Source organism: Coenobita brevimanus, chromosome 79, assembly GCF_032717465.1.
Source record: "Coenobita brevimanus isolate Jiangsu-jjx chromosome 79, ASM3271746v2, whole genome shotgun sequence".
In the NCBI taxonomy this organism is placed as follows: Eukaryota; Metazoa; Arthropoda; class Malacostraca; order Decapoda; family Coenobitidae; genus Coenobita; species Coenobita brevimanus.
Genome location: NC_137032.1, coordinates 17,686,967 through 17,701,690, shown reverse-complemented (window position 1 = coordinate 17,701,690; position 14,724 = coordinate 17,686,967). Strand labels below are relative to the sequence as shown.

At 43.0% G+C, this 14,724-nt stretch overlaps 1 protein-coding gene across 1 annotated transcript in view; it reads left to right on the top strand.

Moving 5' to 3' along the window:
- Nucleotides 1-13,856, top strand: part of LOC145408957 (uncharacterized) — a 229,634-nt gene extending 215,778 nt beyond the window's left edge. The window contains exon 4 of the mRNA XM_080279536.1: nt 12,469-13,856. Within this exon, the coding sequence (XP_080135662.1) occupies nt 12,469-12,562 (94 nt within the window). The 3' untranslated portion in view covers nt 12,563-13,856. The remainder of the gene's footprint in view (nt 1-12,468) is intronic.
- The last annotated feature ends 868 nt before the right edge of the window (nt 13,857-14,724 follow it).

The following is a 14,724-nucleotide window of genomic DNA, read 5'->3' as shown; positions in this document are numbered from 1 at the left end:
CATGTACTTCTCAAGCAGCATCACAGCAGAGACGTCGGCTAGAGAATACTGTGAGGGCTTTGGAGCGACATGCAGTTTCAGATAGAGCAGTGGCAGAGATTGCATCTGCAGTCTTGGAAGAATATGGCATAGTAACATCTGAGGACTGCAGTGATGTCATTGACAGAAGCAAAGTTAAAAGAGAACGGCAGAAGTATCGTGAAACCATCCGTGCTGAAGCGACAAATCTTACTGCTAAAATATAGGGCCTATATGTTGATGGCAGAAAGGATAAAACACTGACCCTTGAAACAGTTGATGGCACCGCTCACCGGAGAATGACTTTAGAGGAAAATATATCACTGGTACAGAAGCCTGGCTCCAACTATCTCGGACACATTAAAACTCAAAGTGGCAGTTCTGCAAGCATAAAGCAGGCCATCATCCATTTTCTTGGTGAAAATAGCATAGACGTTCAGAAGCTGGTGGCAATAGGGTGTGATGGCACTGCAATGAACACAGGGAAGAAGGGCGGTGATATAAGACTTCTTGGAGAACATGTCAAACGTCCCCTGCAGAGGTTTGTTTGCCTTCTCCATGCAAATGAACTTCCTCTACATCATTTGTTCGAACACCTGGATGGTTGCACGACAGGACCAAGAAGTTTCTCAGGGCCAATCGGTTCTTTATTGGTTCTTTATTGAGGAAATGTCCATTGTTCCTTTCGAGCCAATAACATGTGAATTTTCCGTATGCCAGCGTTGAAGATTTGAGTTCGGATAAGCAGTATTTCCTGGATATTTGTCAAGCAGTAATCACTGGCAATTGCACTGTCTCTTTGTCACATCGTCAGCCAGGAAAACTCGTTATATCCCGCTGGGTCACAATGGCCAGTCGAGTTCTGCGTTTGAATGTTGCGACAGAAAGGCCTAGCGATAATTTCAAAACAATTGCCGAATTCATTCTGAAGGTTTATGCTCCAGTCTGGTTCACGATCAAGTCCAACCTTCATGCGAGGATGGCTCTGAGCACCTGTGAATGCAGACTAAGAGGTCACGCTACGTGTTGCAAGATCTGAAAGCAGCAGTTGAACCAGTGATTCAGCAAAATGGCTACTTTGGCCACTCTAAGAGCATTTTGATGACCATGGTAACCGACGAATGACAACATATTAGGGAGCTGGGCGTTAGACGAATCATGCAAGCTCGAGCCTCCAATACACGTCAACTTGGTATCAGATGTTTTCAAGTACCATCTCTTAGTCTCAATGCCATGCAGTACATTGATTTGATTGACTGGCAGAAGTGTGTCCCGACCGAACCTTCAATCACAAAATCAATCTCCAATGCTGACCTGGAAAGTGTGGTTCATAATGAAACAACTCTTGCCACTGAAATTCCACGTTTTCTGTGTTATACACAAGCAGTGGAAAGGTGTGTAAAGGCAGTCACAAAGGCATCAATAACTGTTGTTGGACAAGAAGCAAGCGATGGCTTTATTTGAGCAAGAATACATGCTCAAGCTGTCATGCCAACATTTAATACTAAGAGTGCATATTGCACCACACAGTAACTTTTCAGATTTGTAAGTGTTGTGCTTGCTGGCTTAAGCTGCGCATATTGGGTCATGTACATTTGTACATTGCATATTATAATGTATAATTGTATATTATACTGTATATTACAATGAGTGCCAAGGATTTGCATCATTTGTGTCACAGGTTGGTAAAAAACAGATGGTGGAGGGCAGAAAATTTAGTCGTATTTCAATAGCATTTTATATCATTAATGAGAAATAGCATTGGCAACTTTTGGTAGATATTACAGCCAATATATCCATGATTTGATTTTTGACCCCTGTTTTCACTCCACCCTAGTGTGGGGTGTGCATGAGTAGGTTAAAGATTGTAGGGGACAAAATAGATCCTTGAGGGACGCAGTTTGTAAAGTTTCTGATATTCGATGACTGACCGGCAAATGCCACATGTGCACATATGCCTGCTGAGTAGCTTGCCAGCAATCTTTTTGTGTTATTGTGCATGTTTATGTAGTAGTAGTAGTAGTTGTTCCCTAGGCAGTCTGCCTGAACAGCCCCGAGTCCCTGAAGGATGCCACGGCTGAGACCGGGCTTTCCCACAGAGCTCTCAAAAAGTGTATGTTCTGTCGTTGGCGTAGGTGACTGTGTGCAGTGCAGTGTTCCATAATGTGCTCAATAGTATGAGGTGCTGTGTTGCCTCCTGGACAGGCATCAGCGACGGACTCATCTAGCCTGTTCTGATAACTTAAGAGGGCTGGATGATGCCCACATCTCAGCCTGGCTAGGTGGACCCTGTCCTCACGAGGGAGATAGGATTCAGAACGGTGGATATCGGGAGGCCGTTCATGCAGCTGTGTGTTGTCTTTAAGTGGCTGTATGGAGTGGCGAGTGATCTGAGTATGAATATGTTTCTGGACGATGGTCTGAGGTGGTTGAGAGGGAAGAGATGACAGTATTTATATATGATATCGTGTGCTGGATGTTGTTTTGATGTTCCTTGGTGTGTGTGTGAATGTGCTACCATGTAGGGTAGTGGATGGTGTAGGTTTGTGGAGGCTGCGGCTAGAATCTGGGTGCCTCTTATGTCTATATGATCCTTAACTTTGAGGACATGGTGTAGGTGGCCTGTGGCTGTAGTAGCTGTACAGCCTGCGATTATTTTGGGGGCCTTGTTCTGTATAGTCTGTAGAGTGTTATACTGTGTTTTAGTGAGGTTAGAAGCCCAAGCAGGGCTTGCATAATTCATCATTGAAAGTATATATTGTTTGTATACTGTGGTGGTGGTTTCTTTGTTGTGTCCAAATGTTGTATGGACAAGTGACATCAAGTGATCTTAAGGCATTGAGTCTTGGTGTTAATTATCTTTAATTTTTTTTTGTGTTGTTTCAATGACACTGATGTATCTTATGATACACCAAGGATTGTGTGTGTGTGTGTGTGTGTGTGTGTGTGTGGTAGGGTAGTGTTGTTTATAGTGAGGTGTGGAATGTGACTGTTTTCTGATGTCCAGTTTGTGAGAAGGGTCACTGTAGATTTGGCTGGGTCTACTTTGACCCTGTTTGTGGTGAACCATTCGTGTAGTGTGTTGAGGTAAGGTTGCAGGATGTGTGCGGCTGTGATTGCGTTTTGTTGCGTACATGTAAGTGTTATGTCGTCTGCAAAGGAAGCTATGAGTATCTGTGGCTTGTGGGTATATCGTGCATGTATAGGTTAAAGAGTGTAGGGGACACAACAGATCCTTGGGGAACGCCATTTATGAAGTTTCTGATGTTCGATGACTGACCGGCAAATGTTACATGTGCACATCTGCTTGCTAAGTGGTTTGCCAGCCATCTTTTTGTGTTATTGTGCATATTTGTTTTGAATATTTTGTTTGTGAGTTTGTGGCAACAGATGGCATCATAAGCTTTGCTAATGATTAGTGTGACAGGGAGTATTCTGTGTGGTGGCCTAGCTGAATTCATGTAATCAAAAACTCTCTGCGTAAGGTCTGTAAGAGGAATGTTTGTGGAGTGTAGTGGCCTAACACCATGTTGTGATGGGGCTAGGGGTGTGTGAGGTGTAACGTATTGTAGTAGCAGTCGTTCAGTGACTTTGGAGGGGATGCAGAGGAGTGTGATGGGGCGGTGTGAGGAAGGTATCGTGGAGTTTCTGTTGGGTTTGGGGATACTGATGATAATGCCATGCTTCCAGATGTTGGGTATTATGTCGTGTGAGTAGCTGTAGTTTGATATGTTGGTGAGTGCTTGTATGCCTTGTCGTCCAAGGTGTTTAAGGTGTATGTTCCTTAAGTTGTCTAGTCCACAGGCAGATGCATGCTGAAGGTTGCTAATGATATGCTTCATGTGGTTGTATGTGAGAGTTGCAAAGTCTGGGTCTGTGGGGAACTGTCTCTTACATCGGATGACAAAGCGGTAGTCGTGGTCGTGGTTAAGATGGCCGACATGTGAAAAGTGATTGATGAGAGTGTTTGCTTGTTGTTTGTTTGAGGGTATGATGTCTGTTGTTGTGATGGCAGCGTGTGACTGTATAGTGTTGCTGTTGGAAAGTGCGATGCTGTTTAGTGTTTTGTAGAGTTTGCTGGTGTTTGTTTTGTGATCAAGTGTTTGGAGATAATTATTCCAGTTTAGTGTTTGCTTTTCTGATAGTTTATTGTTTATCTGAGTGTTGAGTTCTTGTATTTGTTGTACGGTGTCTTGTGTATGGGGTGTTGTAGAGTGTCGTAGTGTGTCCCTCTGACCTGACGAGGCATTGAATTTCTGGTGTGAAATTGGGGTTGTCTTTTTCTGTGCCCTCTAGGGATGTATCTTTTGTCTTCGTTTTAAATAATTGTATTTAAAGTGTGCAAAGCAGTGTTGATGTTTGTGATGGATGTATTGGTTATTGTTTCAAAGTGTTGTTCTGTTTCTGTTGTGAAGGCCTTCCAGTTGGCTCTCTTATAATTAGTGTATGTGTGTCTGTAGCCTGCTGGTTTGATTCTGGTTTTGGTAATGATGATGATTGCGAGGTGATCAGAGCCAAGGGCTCTGACCACTCTTTAGGATGTTGTGGGGACGAGGTTTGGGAAGCAAAAGGTGATGTCTGGAGATGATGGGAGGAAGAGGGCTTGGTGTGGGAAATGGGTATGTTGATGGAGATTATTAAGTATGAAAAGATTATCTATTTGGGACTGTAGTACCAGCCCTCTGTCTGTGTCAGGGTTGTTGACATGCCAGGCCGACGTCTTGGCGTTGAAATCACCACCCAGGTTGATGTTGGGTATGTTAGTGATGTGGTGCATTTGTGGAGGTTAATTGTGTGGTACTGTGGGGGACGATTGGGGGGGGAATGTATATATTGGCGATCGTTATGTGTGATTTGTTACCAGTGTGTCTTTTAATTGATTGTATTTCTGTTGTGGCGTCATGTGAGGGGAGAAGTGACTTAGTGTGTGCACTGGTATCCGTAACGTTGATGGATTTGTGTACCAGGGTGATGAGTCCATCGCCACCGCCATCGGCCCGGTCTTGTCTTATCGTTTCATTTCGTTTCGTTTCGTTTCGTTTTTAAAGGCTCCAACATGCTTGCATCTGTCGGCCTTGGTCACCTAATGGCGGCTCTCCACGCTGCACGATCCATTGCAGCCTCCCTGTTCAGTCCCTTAACCCTAAGGTCACACTTAATGACCTCGTCCCATGTCTTTCTCGGTCTACCCTTCATAACCCCACCCCCAATATTAACACTTCTCACCTTCCTCACCCAATTATCATCCCCCATCCTCTCCACATGTCCAAACCACCTCAATCTACCTCTCCTCATCACAACACCAATACACTCCAGTCCCATCCTACCTCTCAACTCTTCCATTGTAAACCCAGCCCCTCCAGGCCTTGGACGCAGGGACGCACTGCACATCCACCTAATCATTGTCATTTCTGTACGTCTGAGCCGGCGAATGTCTTCCTCCTTCACTGCCCAGGTCTCACTGCCATACAGCATTACACTCCTAATGTTTTTTGTGTTCTGTGTAGTTTTGTTTCTTGTAAGATGGCAATGTGTGTTTTGTTGTTTGATGAATTGTGCGAGTTCTTGTTTTTTGGTGTTTATGCCTCTATGCTTATTTGAAGGATGTTTAAGTTGTGTGTGCGATGTGTGTTGGGTGCTGCAGCACGGGGGGAAGGTAGGGGTGTGGGTGGAGGGGAAGGAGTAGGAGAAGGTTGTGATGGAGGTAAGGGCTGGGGTGGATTGGATTGGGGTGGAATGGGAGGGGTTGGGGGATTGGATGATGTAGGAAGGATCGGTTGGTTAGGATGCGGAGGTGTGGAGGAAGTAAGAGTGGGGTTGGTGGAGGGGTTAGTGGGTGGGGAGAAGGAGCATAAAGAGCAGGTCCAGGTGTTTGTGGAATGTTTTCTGGATGTAAGTGTTGTATAGGTGTGATGGGTCCAGTTCTTGCAGGAATTGCACTGAACTGAACCCTTTGTCTGTCGGCTAGAAGTGATAGGTTTTGAGCATGTTGGAGATATGTATTTGTTGGTGGGTCCTGGATTGCTCTCAATGTCCCCTGCTAGAAGAAGTCGTCGAGAAATGACCACCGGGGAGACATTTCTCGGTGTAGAAAAAACGGTGTTGTTGTGTGCATTGTGTTGAGAGGTGTGGTACTTGCCAGGTCGACCGAAGCCACTCCCAGGTTCTCGGGCCCCATGAGGGGCTGGGGGGGTTTGCAGTGGTTTGACCCCCATGCTGTCCTAGTGTCCTCTTCTGCTTTGACAGCCTCTCGGGCTTAGACCCGTGGCGAAGATGCCACTGCTCCAGGTCTTGCATGTTTATGTTGAATATTTTGTTTGTAACGTTATGGCGGGAGATGGCATCAAAGGCTTTGCTAATGTCTAGTGTGAGTAGGAGTGCTCTGTGTGGTGGCCTAGTTGAATAGATGCCATCCAAAACTCTTTGTTTAAGGTCTGTAAGGAGTATTTTTGGAGTGTAGTGGCCTAAAACCACGTTGCGATGGGGCTAAGGTGATGTGAGGTGTGTCACTAATTGTAATACAAGTTGTTCAGTGATTTTGGAGGGGGTGCAGAGGAGTGTGATGGGGCAGTGTGAGGAAGGCAACGTGGGATCTTTGTTGGGTTTGGGGATAGTGATGATATTACCATGCAACCGGATGCTGGGTATTATGATGTGAATAGCTGTAGTTTGGTATGTTGGTGAGTGCTTTTATGCCTTGTGGTCCAAAATGTTTAAGGTATATGTTGCTTATGTTGTCTGGGCCACATGCAGATGAGTGCTTAAGGTTGCTAATGATGTGCTTCGTCTGGTTGTTAGTGAAGGGTGCAAAGTCTGGGTCTGTGGGGAACTGTCTCTTGCATCGGATGACACGTCGATCGTCATGGTGGTGGTTTAGATGGCTGACATGTGAAAAGTGATTGATGAGAGTGTTTGCTTGTTGTTTGTTTGAGGGTATGGTGTTTGTTGTTGTGATGGCAGCTTGCGAGTGTGTAGCGTTCCTAAAGGAGAGTGTGATGCTCTCTAGTGTTTTGTAGAGTTCCCTAGTGTTTGTTTTGTGATCAAGTGTTTGGAGATAATAATTCCAATTTAGTGTGTATGATCATTCGGTATGGAATCAGATGCTCTGAAAGTTTTTCACATTTTAGTCTTGCATCCACATCTTCTTGATGGCTTTTGTCAGGTGGAGCACAGATGAGGTATCTTAGGAATTAAGGTTTTGTTTCATGTATGATCAAGTATTTTAAACTGGAATCAGGACTTGGCTGTTCTATGACCATTACATGCATGAATGTAAGTTACCACTTAAACACGTGAGCACTTTTTTGGACCAGTGACAGGGGCACCATACTGCATAAGGATATTACAACCATGAATGTCATATATTGCATACAAATGCTGTTTAAATGTTCGCGAACACCGGTCACTAATCACTGTAACACTCTGTAAGAGGATATACAAGTTACAGTATTTCTTCACATATCACCACAAAACGAGCCCTACAGTATATCATAAAATGATTTGGGTGTTTCATAGTTTTCTTGGTGTACTGATAGTTGCACCTGCTGTCCGTCTATGGACGCCTTCCCCTAGCACAACTCACTTAAGCATACTGGAATGAGCGCTCATCACATCATATGATGCACCCACTACTCTAGTGGCCAAAGGCGATACGATGTTTAATAAAAAGGTACTTGACCATATATATTTTTTTTTCGTGGACCAATATGGAGAACGGGATGTTAGTGGAGTGTGTGACCTTGAGCCATTGTGCACATGCTTGAGTAAGATCAGCACTGCCGCCCAGCCCAGTCGCTTCCAGGCAGTGTGTACTTGAGGACATATTCTTTTGCGATGCAATGACAGAGAAAATCAAGCAACATCACTGCATGAAATTTTGTAAAAAATTTGATGACACACAGTCTGAAGCCATTGGGAAGATTCAGCCAGCTTTTGGCGATGAAGCTATGGGTGTTATGCACGATGTTCTTGGAGAAAGGCGAAGCTCATGCTTAGTTTTTTTTTTTCCGACTACCAGGGTTTTGTTCATCATGAGTACACTCCAGAGAGCCTGATACAGTGATCAGTAAAGAGTACTTACTGGGAGTTTTCCAACGCCTATGGAATCCAGTGCATTGCAAGAGATGAGAGTTGTGGGAGGCGGAGGACTGCCAGCTCCTCCATGACAATACTCCAGCCAACTCATCCCATCTCATTCAGGATTTTTTGGCCAAACCCAGGATCACACAGGTCCAGCAAGCTCCTTACTTTTCTAAACTGAAGATGCAGTTGATGGATTCGAGACTTGAAGACACAGTTTTGATAAATACAAATGCTATAAGAATCTTGTTGGTGATCCCCAAAACTGACTTTACAAAATGTGACCAGCAATGGAAGGACTGCTGGGCTAAGTGTGTTGTGTCCCAAGGGGCATATTTTGATGAGGATTAAAGTCTGAAATAAGCAAATGCATTTTTTCTTTTCACACGCTAAAGGTAGGATACTTTTCGATTGGATCTCATATTTGTGGACAGATACAAGAAGAGCTTGTGCATTTTTCCCAGCATCATGGCAGCAGGCCGGTTTATCTCTTGAGGTGTTGTTAAATGATGCTGTGTGATAACATTACCCATGATATCAGAGTGGATTCTTATTTTTTATGCAAGGAAGAGGGACCCAAAGGACAGGAGCCCACAAGTTTGTTCCCTTCAAGAAAGAAACAAACAAACAAGGGAACAGAGAGCCAAATTCAGGATCTGTTCATTTCCAGTTGCCTGGACACATTGTGTTTGAAATACTGGAGATCATAGGAAGTAGGAAATACAAACAAAGGGAGACAGCTCCAGAGACGACCTGTTATCTACATAAAGGACTGGGAGTAACAGTTAACTCTTGCATTAGATAGCTGGACAGAAAAGGGATAAGAGTTTGTTGCTGTCATGGACAGGTGCTATGGACCCATCTAGTGGTGGAGGGACGCATGGAGACAGTTCAGAGAAGCAGTGACCACTGAGATGGTGATGAAAAGGAGATAAAGATGCAACAGTGCGGTGAAGAGACAGAGGTTGAAGAGAGCCAATAAGAGGAGGAGAGTCAATGATACGAAAAACCTTTGACCCCATCTTGTTGGGAGGAGCTGTATGTGGGGAGCCTGACCACATATGAAAGTTGTGCTCAATACGAGGGTGAATAACACCCATGTATAAGTCAACAACTGTGTAGGAGTAAAGAGGGCACAGAGCCGGCTTAGCACAACAAATCTCTTTGAAACATATTTTACAAGAGAGGTAATATGATCTTTCCAAGATAAATCCCTAGAAAATGAAACTCCAAATATGTTTAAAGATGATGCAGGAATTAGTTGGAAATTGTGAAAGTTAGAGGATATTCTTGCAGAATATTTTGTCAGGTTGAAAGATGTAAGAACTGTGTTTATGATGCATTAAAAACAACGGGATTATATTTACCCCAACCAGAGATATGAGCCAAGTCAGACATTAGGTGCGTCATAGCCTCATCCCTTGTTTATTGAAGTAACTGCTGAGATGAACGCTGCAGAATGCAAATGGAAAGGGAAAGAGTGGAATCATCAGCGTATGAGTGAATAGAGTTAGCTGTACAACTTAGGTCATTGATGAATAGAATGAAGAGAGTTGGTGATGGGACAGAGCCCTGAGGAACACCACTATTGATAGCCCTGGGAGAAGAACTTTGGCCGTCTGCAACAGCAGCTATAAAACTACCAGACGAAAGCCAGAGATGAAGGCACAGATAGAAGGATAGAAACCGCTAGAGGGCAGTTTGGAAATTAAAGACATACGTCAGACTCGATTAAAAGACTTTGAGATATCAAGTGCAATGGGACACATTTTGCCAAAGTCTCGAAAGGAAGATGGCAAGAAGTCTGAAATGTATGTGAGATGATCGCCAGTGGAGTGTCCCTGGCGGAACCCATACTGACGATCAGAAAGAAGGTTGTGATAGGAAAGGTGATTTGAGATTTAAATGTTAAGAACAGACTCAAAAACTTTTGGACTACATGATGTTAAGGAAACTTGGCGATAGTTAGAGGGCTGGGAATGGCCTTCCTTCTTTGGGACAGGCTGAATGAGGGCTAATTTACAGCAAGAAGAAAAGGTACAAGTTGACACAGGCGAGTTAAATTTGTCTGGACCGATAACTGTGAATCTTCTTTCAGCAAACTTAAAGCTATCCTATTAACCCGCACCGTCCCGAGGACGTACTTCCACGTCCTCACGTTTTGTCACAGCTAATCCCGAGGACGTACTTCAACGTCCTGCAATTGCAAGGTTCATAATTTCCACAATTTTCAATTTTCGCGAGTCATTTTTGGTACGTATACACGGGACACCTTCCTCAACAAGATGCCAGGCAGAGACAATGCCTTACCCAGCATGACCTCCTCCCCCCCCTGCATGCCCTTTTCTCAGCAATTCACCTGTTATCAGTGACCTGGCCAGTATAGCCATGTCATGCCACGGTACGAAATTCAGGGCCAGAGTGATTCCCCAATCAATGACAATGTGGAGGACAAACTTTACATAGCATTAGAGGAAGAAACAGTTAGAAATGATGATCAGGTAATGTGGCAAAAAAAGGTCAGGTATTAGTGAGTGAAACAATGCTTATAATGCCTATATTACTGCTTGAAAACCAATATACTCTTGTACTACATATAAATTCGTAACAGTAAATAAATAAATACCGTTTATGAGTGGTGTGAAATAGTTATCCTCCCATAGAACTCGTTTTCTTTGGTGCCAGCATGATAAAAAACCCAGTAAGGTAAGGAGGCTCTCCTACCTGTAATGAGTATTTTAAACCTCAGGTGAGCGATTTATCTATGAATTTTCGATGTTTCTCACCAAAAGCGAAAGTTTTAGCAAAAAAAAAAAAAAAAGGGTCGAAAAATGGTCGGGATTGGGGGGTACCAGTGGTCGAAAAGTGGCCGGGACGGGGCGGGTTAAGTCAGCCAGTGCTCGCTACTCCAAATTTTGCTAAGCCTTTTAAGATGGCTGTTGACGCAAGTGATACAGGAGCTGGGGCTGTTTTGCTGCAAGAGGATGATCAGGGTATTGAACACCCTGTATCTTATTACAGTAAGAAGTTCACTCCACCTCAAAAGAACTACTCAACTATTGAGAAAGAGCTATTGGCCTTGATTTTGGGTTTACAGCATTTTTCATTATATTTGTGTTCTGGTTTTGACCCCATAGTCATTTATACCGATCATAACCCACTGAAATTCCTTAGTAAGTTTAAAGATAAAAATCAGAGATTGACAAGATGGAGTCTACTTCTTCAGGAGTATTCATTAGACATACAACATGTCAAGGGGAAAGAAAATGTTATTGCAGATTGCTTATCTAGACTTTAGACAGATTGTTTTAGAGAAATAAAAATTTCCTTTGTAAATTTTTTTTTTTTTTTTTTTGTGGGGAGCTGTTACATAGCCTATGATTTCATCATCCTTTGTATAATTCTAACGTACAGTATGCTGCATGATTGATCACGATTCGCCTCGTGGCTTCCATAGTGACCAAGCTTCCGTGTTCTACCTCACTTCCCCCTTCTCCTCCCTTATAGTAGAGTAAGTCGTTCTTTCTGTTGTTCAGAGCAGGAGTGTCAACTCTTTGTCCCCTATGGCTTCATTTGCGCTTCCCTCTTACAAGTTGTATCAAGCTCTGCCGGCCCCTATATAATGAGCTCAGTCTCTGCATTAATTGCCACTTAGATCTACTCCTCATTTTGTTCACATCTCTGTTCTCCCCTGTGCGGTTGTTATTATTTTTGTGAGTGCTCAGGAAGTCTCCAACCATCTAGCTGCTGTGTAATTTGAGTATAAGTGTTATTACATTTTTTTTCTTGTACTGTATAGCATAAGGTGTTAATTCGTAGGCCTAGTAAGGTTTTTGTGATTCATGTGGAGTTTTTGATGTCAGCCATTATTAATAATATTTTGTATCTGTAATAATATATCTTGCATTAACTGAGCATTATCCGGTTTTCTCATTTTATCAGGGCTGACTTAGATAAATTTACTCTTGCTAATTTCGTGTTAATAGAGGCTATTGCAGTTAACCATATATTTAACCTGTTTTTGCCATTACATTATCCTTATGAGTCCTGAATGTTTAGTTGTTAGTTTGAGCATTAAACTTTAACTTGTAATTTTACCTAACTCTTTTGTTTTGAACCTGGAAATTTGCTGAACAGTAGTGATTTTAGTGTGTTCATTATCTCTCTCTGTTCCGTAGCAATATATATATATATATATATATATATATATATATATATATATATATATATATATATATATATATATATATATAAAGTCCATTAAGTGATTAAGTGTAGTCTTGTGCCAAGAGTGAATTTAAATAACAGACAGGTATTTTTCGTTAAGACCATAATAATTCTGACACGGTTCCTATTTGTTTTCTCTGACAGATGTGGTGTGGTGGCGGCATCTCCTCCTTGTGTAATTGAAGAGGACCCCAGTCTTCCTCACCCTGATTGTTGTCCCCAGATCAAGTGCCCATAATGTGGGTGTGGGTGTTAAGTGGCAACAGCTGAATTAAAGAGTTGTAGGTGTAGGTGTGGGTGCTGGAATATAGTGCTGTGGGTGTGGATGTAGAGTGAGAGCTGTATGTGTGTGTGTAGACTCTTTTACAGGAAGTGTTTGATAAGGTAAGAATGGAGATGGAGTGAGAGATTCGGGTGCGCAATAGAGGCCGTAGTATTAGGTGTATATGTGGGTGTAGAGTGAGTAATGTACTGTGTGCAGATAAGGGTATGGGGCCTGAGGAAAAATTGATGTATGACACAGATGTTGGTATTGTGATGGTGCAAAATGCGTAATTGCTGTTGTGGCTCAACCCCGGTTTGTCTGGCCAAGCAGACTCGTAGACCACGGTTAAGTAATTGCATCTGTAGGGGCGTCTTACAGATACAGTACAGTACATAAACCGTTTAGGGAACCGTCACTCCCTTGTGGCAGACAGCGCCTCACCAGGGTTGGACGAAGGTCTTTTCCCATGATGATGTGCAACGAAAAATGAGGAGGTTTAGCTCCCGGACGGATGCCACAGCTGCTTCCCTACACTCAGAGAGCACAACGCCACGTCGTGTAAGCTTCTCATTAGCGATAGAATGTGTGAAGTGTAGGAGCATAATGGAAGGTGTAGATCTAGGTATGGTGTGGGAAGTGTATGTGCTAGTGTTGAGTGAAAGGTGAAATAATTGTGTGTGTGTGTGTGTGTGTGTGTGTGTGTGTGTGTGTGTGTGTGTGTGTGTGGTAGTAGTAGTAGTAGCAGTAGTAGTAGTAGTAATAATAATAGGAGAAGGAGGAGGAGGAGAAAAAGAAGAAGAAGAAGAAAAAAAAAAAAGAAGAAATGTAGAGTACTGTAGTTGTAGTTGCTTAGTGCTAGATGAAGGTCCGGGTTTGTTGCTAGAACTTGTTGCGGATGTGGAGTGTTTTATACGTTAGTGTTGGTCGTGGCTGTAAGGAGTGGGAGGAGTCAGTGTGACGGTATTCGTGAGAGAGAAATGTTTGATGTGGGTAGCAGTCAGATGTATGGTGTCTGGAAGTGGAAGTTGAGGTGTGAGTGTATTATGGAAGGTGTAATTTCTGCGTGATATTTAGGTATTGATAAGAATGATGTACTGTGAGTGGAGTGCAGTGTAATTATTGGTGGTGGTGAGTTGATACGTTTAACAGTAGTTAACGCTTCCACGTCTATTAAAATCAACTGCTGAGTTCAGTTTTACAATGAACTTAAGTGTTCCTACGCCAGTACTTATAATTTTGGCTACCTTTTTGTCGGATGATAAATCTAACACAGATAGAAATTGTTTTCTTTTCCTTATTGCTGTATGACGAATCTGATTCATTAAATCTGTGTACACATTCTTGCAATAAGATTTTGTCCATCATGCTACTATATAGCAGGTGCAGTAAGATATATAACTGCTATAGTAGACTGACACTGATTTATATAAGAACTCTTATGTACAGTCACTCATAAAAGAAAGTACCCCCCTTGTGCCAGAGTCCTTGTCCTTGTAACTCGCGGCGTTCAAGTTTGTTAACACTGAACCTGACGTCATGGATGAGAGGCGAGAACTGGCGTGTGTGGGTTTTAATTGGGGACGTGGTTGGATCTGCACGAAACACTGCTTCACGTTCTATTTTGAATCAGTGACAATAATGTAATGTACTTTCATAATCATACGCTAGCAACATAGCTCTTGAGCGACCACACGTTCCCACTCAAACAGTATTAATGTACTGAATATAGAACACCTTCATAAGCTTTTTGTTATTCTTCTCAGTCTGATCCTTTGAGATGATGAACCACATTCCTACCAACTCACAAACACACGTGCTTGAGATGTGTGACCATTCCAAATACGTAATAAAAATATTTATTTATCTATCTAACTATAGCCAGACGCCCTACTCCCGTAAGGGGAGGCCACAAACAAATCGCCTTCATGTTGCCAGGTCCCCTGCCATTTCAGCGCCCTCCTCCCAACTTACACCCTCCTGTCTCATAAATCTTCACTCCATCCCTCCATCTCATCCTCGGTCTCCCCCACCCCCTCTTCCCCCCTCCACCTCACCTACATACACTTTCTTCGTTCATCTCTCACTCTACATTCTCTCTACATAGCCGAACCACTTCAATGTATTTCTCCTAACGC